Here is a 15,111-nt window from a genome sequence, read left to right on the forward strand (position 1 = left end):
ATAAATAATTATTTTTAGGATTATGTAGATATAAAATATATTTTTATAATTTTTTAAAATGTCAAACAACTAATTATCGACATTAAATGTATATTTTTGTTAAAATAATGATATATTAAAAAAATTAGTATTAAATAAATTGAAAATAGTTAATTTTTATTTATAACAATAGTCAAAATTTTAAATTTTTATTTTTATTTATAATAGTAATAAAATAAAGTACTAATAAATAAATATTTCTTTCACCCATTGTATTTTGAGGAATGTACCGTGCACCTCCCTATTTTACCTCCCACTCTCCAACCATAAGGAAAAGACCATATTGCCCTAGTTTTATCTATAAAACCCTAAAAAAAAATTCACTTTTCTTTTTTTACCCATTTCTTCGAAACTTTGAAATATTCGAACCTCTCACCCTACAAAAACTTCAAAACTTTAAAACATCCGAAGTGAAAAATTAAGGCAGTTTTTGAAAGTTTCGTTGAGTGTGAAAGTTTCGAAACATAGTTTTTTCAGAAAATATCAAACTTTGGAAACTTTCGTTAAACTTGAAATTTTTTAAATACAAACTTTCGAAAGTTTCGAAACGTAAAATCTTCGAACATTTTGAAAGTTACGAAAAAACAGGTTTCAAAAGTTTGAGATGCATGCAGAGTTTCGAAAGTTTTCGAAAGTTTCATATCTAGTGAAACTTTCGAAATGTTTTTTTGGTTTTTTTTAAATATTTTTCCATTTGTTTTTAATATTGATATATTGCAGTGCCTAAAATGAGAGGTGTGTTTGGCCAAATTATTCGCAACTTGATAGGTGACAAAGGTGATGGTGTAGAGAGAATTCTACCAACAGCATCAAACAGACGATGCAACGAAGCAAATCCTCAAATTAGACAGCGTCGTCGAAGACAAGAGGTCCAAGATGATGATGTTGAGTCTACTGAGCAAGCACATATGGAGGAGGATGTCCCTCAGCCTCCACAAATGGAACAGGCCGCTGATGATATTCATGATGCTTCTGCCCATGCTGATGATGCTACTGATATTGATGATCAGGATCAGCAGACTGGATTTTCCGGAGGACCGACGGTGACACGTGTGTTGACACAATATGAACATCACGTGGCTCGGAGGCTATGGGAAAGAGAGTTATATGTTAATTTAATTTTAATTATATTTAATTATTTGTTTATTTATGTTTAAGTTTATTTAATTAATTGTATATTTATATAAATGTTTAATTATATTTATGTTTAAGTTTATTTAATTAATTGTATATTTATATAAATGTTTAATTATATTTATAATAGATATAAACGTGCAGAAAATAGTAGCAGAAATTGGAGAGAGGTGAGTTAATTAGTGGCGTGTTTGACGGGGAAACGACATGGATAAGACAATAGGCTCACGCTGCCACTCACTCACACACACACGCACATCATATCATATCCTGTGTTTGTTGACTTTGTTGTATTTCATTATTCACTCTCTCTCTCTATATATGGTTTCAGTTTAAGCTCCTTATCATTCACCAGGACCAGCTGATCCATCACTCTCACCCTAATTGCCTTCCAATTTTGAATTTGGAACCAGAGGTCACAAAATTGAACAATACTAGTACTACTTTCGTTAATTTAATTCTAATTGGTCTTTAAGATATTTTAGAAATGCTAATGAATACCACAAAATAATTTGTTAATCATCTTCTTAGGGGTGGATGTTCTCTAGGACGGGGTAACTATGGCCACTCCAATTTTTTTATTTTTTTATTATTAGATATATTATATTGAATATTTATATATTACACTTAAAATATAGGCTAAATTACATTCGTGGTCCCTTAACTTAATTTCAGGTAACATTTTAGTCTTGTATCTTTTTTTTCTCCAATTTAGTCTTTTATTCCTAATAATATCAAATAAAGTATGAAAATATGAGTTTATTTGAAGATTTGCGTTACGGATTTGATAAAATTTGTATTATATTGAAGAATATAATTAATTTTATGAGTTTTGATTGATTTTTTTTTTTTTGAATTTTTGTTTAAAAAAGGATAACGTTGTTGAAATTTTAAAATATAAAATATCAAATTGTCATTTAAAATTAAAATAAGAACTAAGTCGAAAAAAAAAAGATAAAGGACTAAAATGTTATCTGAAATTAAGTTAAGAGACCACGAATGTAATTTAGCCTAAAATATATTATCTAATTCTTTAAATATCTTAAAGATTTAAGTGGTGTAGTGATTCAAACTTTTTTTTTCTTTTTTTCTGATCATTAATATAATATGTGTTCAAATTCTAACTATACCAACATAAATATAGTATTAAAATTTCGAAAAGTTAAATTATATCTTATATGTTTTGGTCAGTTAAAATTGTAAAGCTCCGCCTTTGAATCTACTCCTACCTTGTCTTTGGTTTATTTTTTTTATACCTCGAAATTTTAATTATTTTATAAAAATTAATGATATTTTCTTTTATACTTTTAAAAACTCAAAAATATTCGTTTAGTGATATAAGAGCCAGAATTTAAAAACGGAGATAATAAGTATTAATTAATTTCATAAATGTATTAAAAATTATGTATTTGAACTTTTTATTTTTAAAATAAAACTATTACTTTTGATTTGTTAATGAATATCGATATTTGGTGTGAAAAATCCAAAATTAGAAGATTTGTGGACTATCACACTTGATGTGTGGAATTCTGTTCAGTCAACACGACCGTTTCTTTTTTCTCTCAATAAATGATCCGACCATTTATTTTGTGTGTGTAAACAACGCATTCCGAAAATTGTTGCATGCAGTAAAAGAGGAATTTTTGTTTGTGGACGAGAAAAATGGAACATCAATGAATTGCCGACAAGTGAAATTGTAGTACTTCATGATTTCTGTTATAAATAATTATTTTTAGGATTATGTAGATATAAAATATATTTTTATAATTTTTTAAAATGTCAAACAACTAATTATCGACATTAAATGTATATTTTTGTTAAAATAATGATATATTAAAAAAATTAGTATTAAATAAATTGAAAATAGTTAATTTTTATTTATAACAATAGTCAAAATTTTAAATTTTTATTTTTATTTATAATAGTAATAAAATAAAGTACTAATAAATAAATATTTCTTTCACCCATTGTATTTTGAGGAATGTACCGTGCACCTCCCTATTTTACCTCCCACTCTCCAACCATAAGGAAAAGACCATATTGCCCTAGTTTTATCTATAAAACCCTAAAAAAAAATTCACTTTTCTTTTTTTACCCATTTCTTCGAAACTTTGAAATATTCGAACCTCTCACCCTACAAAAACTTCAAAACTTTAAAACATCCGAAGTGAAAAATTAAGGCAGTTTTTGAAAGTTTCGTTGAGTGTGAAAGTTTCGAAACATAGTTTTTTCAGAAAATATCAAACTTTGGAAACTTTCGTTAAACTTGAAATTTTTTAAATACAAACTTTCGAAAGTTTCGAAACGTAAAATCTTCGAACATTTTGAAAGTTACGAAAAAACAGGTTTCAAAAGTTTGAGATGCATGCAGAGTTTCGAAAGTTTTCGAAAGTTTCATATCTAGTGAAACTTTCGAAATGTTTTTTTGGTTTTTTTTAAATATTTTTCCATTTGTTTTTAATATTGATATATTGCAGTGCCTAAAATGAGAGGTGTGTTTGGCCAAATTATTCGCAACTTGATAGGTGACAAAGGTGATGGTGTAGAGAGAATTCTACCAACAGCATCAAACAGACGATGCAACGAAGCAAATCCTCAAATTAGACAGCGTCGTCGAAGACAAGAGGTCCAAGATGATGATGTTGAGTCTACTGAGCAAGCACATATGGAGGAGGATGTCCCTCAGCCTCCACAAATGGAACAGGCCGCTGATGATATTCATGATGCTTCTGCCCATGCTGATGATGCTACTGATATTGATGATCAGGATCAGCAGACTGGATTTTCCGGAGGACCGACGGTGACACGTGTGTTGACACAATATGAACATCACGTGGCTCGGAGGCTATGGGAAAGAGAGTTATATGTTAATTTAATTTTAATTATATTTAATTATTTGTTTATTTATGTTTAAGTTTATTTAATTAATTGTATATTTATATAAATGTTTAATTATATTTATGTTTAAGTTTATTTAATTAATTGTATATTTATATATATGTTTAATTATATTTATGTTTAAGTTTAAATTTATTTAATTAATTGTATATTTATATAAATGTTTAATTATATTTATTTTTAAGTTTATTTAATTAATTATATATATATGTTTAATTATATTTATGTTTAAGTTTATTTAATTAATTGTATATTTATATATGTTTAATTATATTTATGTTTAAGTTTATTTAATAAATATTAAGTGTTTATTTAATTAATTGTTTATTTAAATTTATTTAATTAATTGTTCAGTAATTACTCGCAGGATCGTGGATCATTAAAAGTTATTACTCACGGATTGAAGCTGAAGAAGTTTGCCGAAGTTCCTGTGCCAGATCCTGTAGAGCATTGGATTCAGGAATCTGTGCTGATGCATCTATCTTCAGGCTACCTCACTATGGCTGATGTTGGTCTGATATCTGCATTTTTTGAAAGATGGCACAGAGAGACCAACTCATTTCATCTGCCATTTGGAGAGATGACTATCACTTTAGACGACGTCGCGACTCTCCTTCTCATCTCACCACATGGTAAATTTTTTGATGCACCTGTGAATATGAACACTAATAATGCTGCAAGAGCTGTACATGAGTACTTAGGTGCAACATGAGAGGAAACATGTGCTGAGATTAATTATAATAAATGTGTCCAATATAGATTGCAATAGTTGCGTGATTTATATAGCCGTATCACTCAAACTAACCAATTTAAGTGTGTGGCTAGAACTTATCTATTGCATTTAGTTAGCTGCACTATTTTCGTCGATAAAGCATTTCTCTTGTATTTTTTATGAATGCTACATAGATGATCAAATGAACAAAAACGATCTCCATAGAGTAGAGGTACAATTGTGAAAAAGGTCGTGCGTTAAGGTTTTATGTTTGGATTCATACTTTTCTTACTCGCTCAAATATTGTTTAAAGTATTTTACCAAAATCTTCGTTAACTTTGTAAATGGATTATGATGTTGTCCATGAGAATTAAGGTGTCATGTGCAAAGTTAAAGAACTTTGTGCCTTAAAAGTTTTATATAGATTTTTTATTCTTTTTATAAATCATATAAAATGAATTGTTATATCTCATGCATTATTAATCAATTTATTAAGATTTTAATACATATTAATCAATTCATCTTAGATTTTAAGAATAAGATAATGATAATATATTTTATTATGTTTGACAATCAACATATATTTGAATGACAAGATCTCATTCAACAAACATTTATAAAAAAAATTGAGATCAAAATTGAAATGAAAAATTGTTGATAAAAGAGATTCTTATGAAAAATTATGTAGTTTGTTTTGTTATTTTTCACAAAATTGAGAGGCCAAGTAGTTACAAGATAGGAGAATTGAGAAATACATTTTTTTCTAAGATTTTAATTTTATGATAAATAACATTTGATGTCTCTAAACTTAATTTCAGTAAACGTTCTAGTCATTTATCTTTTTTTTTTCTTTTTGATTTGATCATTTATTTTAATTTCAAGTAATAATTTAATCATTTATGTTTTAGAATGTCAACAATGTTATTATTTTTTTTACTAAAATTCATCAATATTTTTAAATAAAACCCATAAAATTAATTATCATTTTCAATATAATGCAAATTTCATTAAATGTATAACTCAAATAAACTCATATTTTCATCTCCAAAAACATCATATTCATCAAATAAAGAATGAAAATATGAGTTTATTTAAATATTTAAGTTATAAATTTGATAAAATTTGTATTATATTGAAGATGATAATTAATTTTATGGATTTTGTTTAAAAATTTTGATGAATTTTTTGAATTTTCGTAAAAAAAAAATAACATTGTTGACATTTTAAAATATAAAGATCAAATTGTCACTTAAAATTAAAATAAAAGATCAAATTGAATAAAAAATTAAATAAATAACTAAAACATTAACTAAAATTAAATTAAAAAATTGCGGGTGCTATTTAGCTTTAATCTTAATATATAATAAAAAGAATCTCATCATTCTTTTTATATATATTCAATCATATGACCACAGTAATTTTTAATTGAAAATTTTGGAGTCAAAGATAAAAAAGAAAAAACATTGAACTACTCAAAGTTTTATATTTTATTACTTTTAAAGTACTGCATTTTTTACTATATAATTTTATTATATAATTAAAAAAATAATGTTCCTGAAATTTTGACCCTAAATATACTTGTGATCGGCTATATGGATGGAATTGATTTGAGTGAACAGATTTAATGGGTCACCCACACCTTTCTAACTCTATAAAATGTTATTGATCACATCGTCCCGTCGTCAAATATCCGATATGGATACTATGAAGAAGTAATGCATATATTTAATCACAATTATTATCAATTAATTTCTTATATTTGATCATCGACTATCGATTTCTTTCGTGAGTAAAACGTAGTTAATCGACACAGTTTGATACAATAATGAATGTAAATACTATGTAATAGAGGCAGCGACATATTTAAAATATTCGTAATTTCGTGGAACTTTTTAGAGTGTTTTACAAAGAACGAGCAAATTAGGTAATTTATCCTTTATTTTAATAATAACATAAATATAATTGTTTAATATATTTTTAGTTATTTAAAAATCCTAAATGTTGCTATGACTTTTCATATATACAGCTTGTTTATGTCCATAACACTTAAAAATGTTATTAAGGACATGTAAAAATGTTTAAAATTTTAAAAATTAGAGGATTGCAATTTTGAAATAAAAAATGAGGCATGAAAAATGGTGAATTGGCCATATTAAGAGACTAAAAGTGTTTTAAACTTATTTTTTAAGAATTCCGTTAGCTTAGATAATAAAGTAAGCAATATCAACAATTGGTTATTAAATCAATGTTGTTATTTTGTGAACATGCATGACTTATCATATGTGATTATAATATTCAGGTTCGTTTTAATGTTTTTGAAGACTCAAATCTAAAAATTGAATTATAAAACAACAAAATTTTAATATTAAGATTCAAGATTCTAACATTTGATGGTGGATGGTGATACCTGGTAGGCTGCAACCAATATTACATACCCAGTAGGGGAAAATTTTCTATTTCAGTATTTATTCTAGATATTATGTGCAAATATAAAATTTTAGAGTGTTCAATGTATAAAATTAAAAATATCAATATAATTTTTCAAATGATATGATATATTATAAAAAGAATTTGAGACCTTTCACTTTAATCAATGATCCACTTATTTCATCAACTTTTTACTTTAAAAGAATTAAATTAATTTTTTTATAATCATAAAAATAAGTTCTTCTAAACAATATATAAAACAAAATATTGTAAATAGTAATCGGAATTGAAAAATAATTCAATATAAATAAAAACAAATTAGATCATATTGTATTTAATTTTAAAATTAAGGTTTAATTTCTTCATATTTTATAATGCCACATTTTGTGTTTTTGCGAATGTTTCTTTGTTTGATTCTTAACAATTTTATTTATATTGAAAACTAATTTTATAATTTATCGTACACAAATTATAGCATATCTATATTGAGACAATGTATCTTTATGAGAAGTTTATGCTCTTAGCTATTTAATATATAATGGTTATTCTTTAACAAATTTTTTTAAAGCTCACAACGACGCTGAAGATAATCTACTAATCGTATCCTTAATCTTTCCACTTACCTCTCAAATGATATAAATTACGTCATTAATAATCATTTTTGATATTACAATTTACTATAATTTGTATCTATATAGATTCATAATCCTAACAAGTAACAACAGTTTCTTTTAATATGTTTTAATGTTTGTTTTAGTCTCTGTATAACTCATATTTAATTAATTTAAATCAAATATTCTATATATTATCGAGACTTAGCTAAATCTGATTATATTTAAAAAAAGAAATTTAAAACGTTAAAAAATTGATAATTCATATATATTTGAGAGGATAGAAAATTAAAAAAAAAAATCAAAAACTAAAGCAATTTTGTTAATATATATATTTAAACAGATTAAAAACATATTTTAATCTAAAATAAAATAACAAAAGTAAAGAAAAATAAAATGAGATATATATTTTTCTTGCAACGAATCTGTGTCCCAAACAGATAAAATATAAAATGTGTATAAGAAAATTGTACAGGAAGTCACAATTATGTATCGAAGAGGAATAAGGCAAATAGAAGAAACCCACGCGGCAAAAAATGCACGAGAGGGGAATGAATGGCACCAAACCACGTCATTCAAAATCATTATTACAAAATGACAAAAATTATTCCCACAAAAACACTGTTTTATTTTAGACCATTTACCCTTACCCTTACCCTTACCCTTACCCTTACCCCTACCCCACCACTCACTGCTCAGCTTCTATTTCTTACCGGGTTCCGCCACGTGTTGCGGGTCACACTACCCGTAGGGTGACGGTAACGAAACGCAATGTTCACAAATCGACGTTCCAGATTTGTTTCTTTAATAAATACTCAACGGCTCTGATCTTCCGAGGAAACGCATATGAAATGATTCTCCCTCTTTGCTTTGTTCGCACGCGAGGGTACAGCGTGCCTTTGCCGTGGCCCACGAGTTTCCGACTCAGATTTACCTCACTCTAACCCTAGAGATGTCGGTCATCTATTTCATTTGACTCAAAATTTATCTATGTAACTATATACTATTATATAAAAATAAATTCAGTTTTTTTTTTTTTTGTAATTAAACATAAATAACCATAACCATTATAATTATAATTATAGGGAATTTCTTAAAAACAATATAATATTTTTAAAATTCAAATTTGAAAATATATAACATGAATATTACGTAACATTGAAATTTAAATATGGTTAAATAATAGAGAAACTATTAAAAGTGAAGCAAATGAATTGATATAAAACATGTATAACAAGATACATACAACGAAATATAATAGAAAAAGTAACTAGACGAACATGGTACTTAGTGCTCATTTGGATCCTAAGATTATTAAATTAGTATAGCTGTCCTTCGTGTTTGGTGATTTAATTGAGATGATTAATTTGATAGAGACATTCTTATTATCACAAACTAACTTTGTGTTAAAAACTTATATTATACGATGTTTAAGAGTAAAAGTGTTGATTTGTTTATTGCAATAAATATTTTTGTTGTTATTATACCGTACTTCCCTGGGAATAACTCGTACCTTTACTTTAAATTTTGTTTGACCTACACTTTCAATTGGAGAACAAATAGTGGGTAATAATTTTTAAGACAGTGGGTAATATTTTCTATCTGTCGTGGTAATTTTGCCACTGATGAGTTTTTTACTCTTTAAGGGTTTGGTTCAAATGAAATAAGATGAGAGCCTGAGAGGAGCTGAAAGATTTTAATAGAAGGAAGAGGAGTAGAGAATAAGAAGAATAAAAATGTGATTGGTTTAAAATAGGAGAGAGAAGTTTTAATATTATGGTGGTTTATTTAAAGGAAATAATGTTTTTAATTTTTTTTTTTTATATTGAATTTCTCTCCTATTGAAAATTGAACCAAGTATATTTTATTTAAAATATAACATTGCTATATATGTTCTAATCAAACACACCCATAATAAAAATTGATTGTAAATGAAAAAATAGATTTTATTCAATTGATGTTGGTTAAATGTAATTTTTTTTATTTGATTATTTAGAAACATAAAATATTAAACCAATGATCCAATAAATTTAAAGATCCAATTGAAATCAATCAAATTAATTTTTTTTATATTCAAGTCTAAATCAAACTAATTAAACTGAGCCTTTATTAGTTTGAACATTGAGTTTATGTCATTCATCATTTAAGATTATGGTTAAACAATAATATTTTATTATTATTTATTATTTTTTAGATTTTTAAAATAAATTTATTAAATTTTTAAAATTGTCAATCCTATTCCAATGAGTTGTTCATCTTTTTTAGTTTACTATGAATTTCATGAAAATATACCATAAAATTCCAACCAATCCAAATTAATATTTTTCTTGATTTAATTTATTTTCTTCCAAAAGTCAATGAAACCAATTATTTATAATAGTAGATGTATTTATATAAATATCAGTTAAATAATAAATTTGAAGTTAAATATTAGAATTATGTTAACATGTATCTTTAGAACATATATTAATAATTGACACATGTTAATAATTATAAATAATAGTTGCACAATTTAAGAAAGAAAAATACACAAATTTTAATACAAAAAATTAATATTTAATACAAAAACAATTTATCTATATTACATATCAGCATTTCTCAAATCGTAAACATCAACTTCAAATAGAGCCTACTTTTTTAGTATAATTTAAATCCTACTTAGGAGACAAAATTTGTTCCAAATTCAACAAAAATGTATCAAAACTAATTTTATTATGTGACAAACTATACCATAATTGGTATTTAAAAATAAACCAATACAACATGATGACTAATAACCCAATACAACACGAGTCGCCTTTTAAAAATAGAAATTATGATTTTTTTCAATTATTACGATTAAAATTATAACTTAGGTAATTATGAATTAACAAAATTTAAGAAAAACAAGAAAGATTTATGTTCTGAGCGTACATATTTTTTTTTTTATAATTAATTCAATTGAATATCCTGACCATAAATTTGTGATATATCTGTCCAATTAAATTTGAATTGGAAATGTAACTTGTTTGACATAATTCTTTTCTAGTGTGAATAGACGAATAGTGATGAGAGAGAGAGAGAGAGAGAGAGAGAGAACGTAGTATTGTGATTCTATTTGAAGACTCATCTTGTGGTGATAGTTAACTCATCCTCATCCTCTCCAAAATATCATATATAGATCTCTCCCATTTCTCTAAAATGTTACATGTTTTATAATCTTTATTATTATTTCAGTCACCATCCTCCCCAAAAACCATAAAAGAGAAGCTTCCATTTCACCTTCAAAATCACTCAGTCACCATTTTGCACTTATCCATAAGCTTCTAGCACTTTCTAAAACAAACTCTTTGGAAATGCTTCTAGATGAAGTTTTCATCTATTTTGTTGTTGTTGAGCTATAAGCCATAAAACCCATTTCATTTTGTCTTATAAAAAAACATAACCTAAATCTTTGTCCTTTTTTACTTTCTCCTCACTAGTGGTTCTTTTTTGCCACATCTTCAAAATCCAACATAAATAACAACCCATTTGAATCTTACTACATCCAAAACTCTCCAATCCCTAAAAAGCTTTGAACTTTCTTGAAAAATCAATTAAAAAAAGAAACCCCTTATTTCATTTTTTCTACTGAAAATTCAACTAAAATCAAACAAAGTTTGTTCCTTTTTGTGACAGAAAGATGCAAGACCCAACAACATTCCAACCCATGAAACCCCATTTTCCAGAACAAGAACAACTAAAATGTCCACGTTGTGAATCAAACAACACAAAATTCTGCTACTACAACAACTACAATCTCTCACAGCCACGCCATTTTTGCAAAAACTGTAAAAGGTATTGGACAAAAGGTGGTGCTTTGAGGAACATTCCTGTTGGTGGTGGAACAAGAAAAGCTACAAAACGTTCTTCAACTTCAAAACGCTCAACTTCTTCATCTTCTTCTTCTCCATCACCATCAATTGTAACTTCTTCAGCACAAGCTTCGGTTTCAGAATCTGACCCGACCCAGATTCATGTTAACCCGGTTGAGATTGGTGGTGGGAGTTTTAGTTCGCTTCTTTCATCAACTGAGCGATTTGGGAACCTTTTTGAGGGTCTGAATTCAAATGGGTCGGGTTTGAAAATGGTGCAAATGGGAGAATTTGGTGAGAATTTGAATTGTGACCCGGTTGTGAATTCGGGTCATAACCCGAATAGTACGCTTGGTGAATCAGATACTTTTTTGGGTTTGCAAAATGGTGATTCAAGTTGTTGGAATGGTAACCATGGTTGGTCTGATCTTGCAATATATACACCTAGCTCAAGTTATCAGTAGAAGGGATTTGAAAAAATTGAGTCTTTTTGGCTTAATCTATAGTTTCTTAAATTATGTTTAATTTGTTCCAATATTTTATTTAATATACTCCTATAATATGGTTTTTGTAAAGAGTTATATGATTTGTACAAGTTTATGCTTTATGGATCGCATGACATGGAGGATCATACATTAGAGGATTACTAATTCAGGAACCTCTAGCTAGGTAAATCCTTTTTTTTTTTTTTTTTTTTTTTTTTTTTTTTTTTTTTTTTTTTTTTTTTTTTTTTTTTTTTTTTTTTTTTTTTTTTTTTTTTTTTTTTTTTTTTTTTTTTTTTTACTTTCTTTTATATTTTTAATATTTTTATGTGCATGCTTGTGAATTGTGTTGTTTACCATAATGGTATTGGTAATTGAAACAAAAATGTTAATTTTTGTGGGGAGGGATGTGAATGTTACTTTTGTGATTGGGGTGATCATCAAATGTAACATTATTTTTTGCCTAGCTTTTGATGAATCCATGGATATTTGGAAGTTTGCATGTGAACTTTTGATCATTATGAATATCTAGATATTTGGGAATTTGAAGATGAATGTGGGGAATTCAAAGTACAATAGTGACTTAAAGTTAAGCCTTATTTGTACATTCTCAATGGAGGGAATGACAACTGACACCTTGTTTGTTTCTTTACTCTCAAGTTTCCATCTTAGTGATTGTTATTTTACAAATTTACTCCTTCAAGATTCAAATTTATGGCTTTGTTTGCTTTCCATGTTTTGTTTAGCTTTTATCAATGGATTTCATTCATGCGGTCACATTTCATTTTAGTTTGAATTAGACTCTAATTCATTGTTAATTATCGAGTTCTACTAAGTATATGGTAAAAATAAAGTGCCATATTAAAAGAGGAACTCCAATGTCAATCAAATAAATTCGTTATAGTTCATGTTAAAAGACATAATTTTATTGGGCCTTAGCCTCTTTTTACTACAAATAAAAGACAAATTTAATTAAAATGACTTGCCAATATCTCCAAAAGAATGCACAAATCCTACTTTAATGACTAGTTCTAGTTGAATTGATTGGGATGATGAAGTGTCTTGTTGTTTAATAGTTGATGATGATTTTGTTAGTTCTCAAGTGGTCTCCACATGCCATAATGTGTTTAAGATGGGAATGCAGGGTTGTCCTCCAAGTTACCATTTCATTTACAACCCTTCACATGTGTGGGGTTTGATATAAACAAAGTTTGGCCAAGATTGGTGTATGGATTTAATTTGCGGGAGTTGTGGAAATTTAATTAATTAGTATTGATGTACTCTTTTCTTTCCCATATGTAGTGTTTTTTTTAAGTTATATATCTCCTTCCATTCTATAATGAATTATAAAAAGAAATTACCTAAAAAATGAATGATATTTTATTTTATTTATATATTTTTCTGAATTTATGTTAAATACTCAGATGAGTAATTTTTGTTGTGAGATGGAGGAAGTAAATATTTTTCAAAAAAAAATTAATAATAATAAATATATGAATGTATATGATAGAATAAATTTTATTTACTGAAAATCTAATGTGTCTAATTAAATTACTAGTGATAATTAATTAATTCTTTTGGAGATATTAGCAAGTCATTTGTTAAAAAAATATGTCATTTTTATTACTCCTACCTTATTCATGAAATATAATAATTAACTTTTATGAATAAATAAATACATAAAATTAATTAAAAAGTGGTCAGTCAAGTTTTATGAATGAATAAGGTTGGATTAATAAAGTTAATTAAGTCAATTAATAACTTATTATTATTATTATTATTTTAAAATTAATTATAGTATGATTTAAAATTAATTAACTTTATCTGTTGATAAATACTAAAATTAATTAACCTTTTGGGATCTAATATATTAATAAATAAAAGTTAATTAATTCTACCATGTATAACTTTATTATTTTTACAATACATTTTCATTAATCTAGACTTAATTTTTCAGATAACTCTTTCTTTATTAAACGAGTTTCATGAAGAACAATCTAAAGAATTCGATTAATATTTTATTAATTATTTTGTGAAAAGGTGTGAGGTAGTTTGTTTTTGTTTATATATATATATGAAAGGAGAGGGAGTATGAGTTAGAGATCAATTTGGGGCAGTGGGGTAGTCATTTCCTCCATCATGTCAGAATCAGTCTAACCATATTTATGAATTGTGTCCTGACAATTTTATGCCATGAATGGATTAAGTTTAGAAGAAGAAAAAAAAAGAAGGAAAAATTTGGAATTCTTTAAATGAAACTTTCACTAATTTTGTCTTTAATTTGAGGAAATGAAAATATTTTTTTCAACCATAAATATATTTCTTTTGAGAAAATTTAATCATAAAATAAATAAAAATAATACTACAATAAACTTTTTGGCTCGATTCATTGAATGATTTCATTTAATGTCCAAACGTTAGTGTCAAAGTGATGAAGAAAACTCAAACAAATATTGTCTTAAAAGTCATCCATCACCACAAAGGAAAACGTGTTTTTGGAATCAAATGGATGGAAATTAACATCAATTGCTCATTAGATGTCAACTCAAAGGTGTAATTATTTACTTCTGCCCAACATTGAATGAAAGGGAGAAATAGAAATTGTTCTCATGAATTTTCAAACTTTGCCATTTTTAGATGAGAATCGATATACAAGCATTGTGTCTTTGACTTGATGACCATAAATGACCAATAAATAAGGGATAGTTTTGCTTGCTTGCTTCCTCTAATCAAATGGTACGTCCACCTCAACTTGAAGATAAGTTAGGTTAGGGTGGCTTTTAGCCTCCTACCCCATTTTGTAATATTCATCCATTTTTAGACCCATTTTGAATTGGAGTTGACTTCTTAAAGTGTCTTTGATTTTATATATTTATGACTCACTTGTTTGTGTTGCATATCTAAGAAAACAATCAATAAAATTTACTTCATTCCTTCCTTTTCAAGTATTATTTTTTATACTCAAAGTTTATAAC

At 26.6% G+C, this 15,111-nt stretch overlaps 1 protein-coding gene across 1 annotated transcript; it reads left to right on the forward strand.

Annotated features, from left to right (window-relative positions):
* The first annotated feature begins 10,826 nt into the window (after positions 1 to 10,826).
* On the forward strand, positions 10,827 to 12,328 carry LOC101500390 (dof zinc finger protein DOF1.7). The gene has a single exon (XM_004510293.4). It carries the CDS (start codon positions 11,483 to 11,485, stop codon positions 12,116 to 12,118), a length of 636 nt encoding a protein of 211 aa, XP_004510350.1. The 5' UTR covers positions 10,827 to 11,482; the 3' UTR covers positions 12,119 to 12,328.
* The last annotated feature ends 2,783 nt before the right edge of the window (positions 12,329 to 15,111 follow it).

Source organism: Cicer arietinum, chromosome 7 (genome assembly GCF_000331145.2).
Source record: "Cicer arietinum cultivar CDC Frontier isolate Library 1 chromosome 7, Cicar.CDCFrontier_v2.0, whole genome shotgun sequence".
NCBI classification, from domain to species: Eukaryota; Viridiplantae; Streptophyta; class Magnoliopsida; order Fabales; family Fabaceae; genus Cicer; species Cicer arietinum.

Bases quoted from the DNA above. Each gene is read 5' to 3' on its own strand.
- LOC101500390 (XM_004510293.4), top strand. From the start codon at position 11,483: ATGCAAGACCCAACAACATTCCAACCCATGAAACCCCATTTTCCAGAA.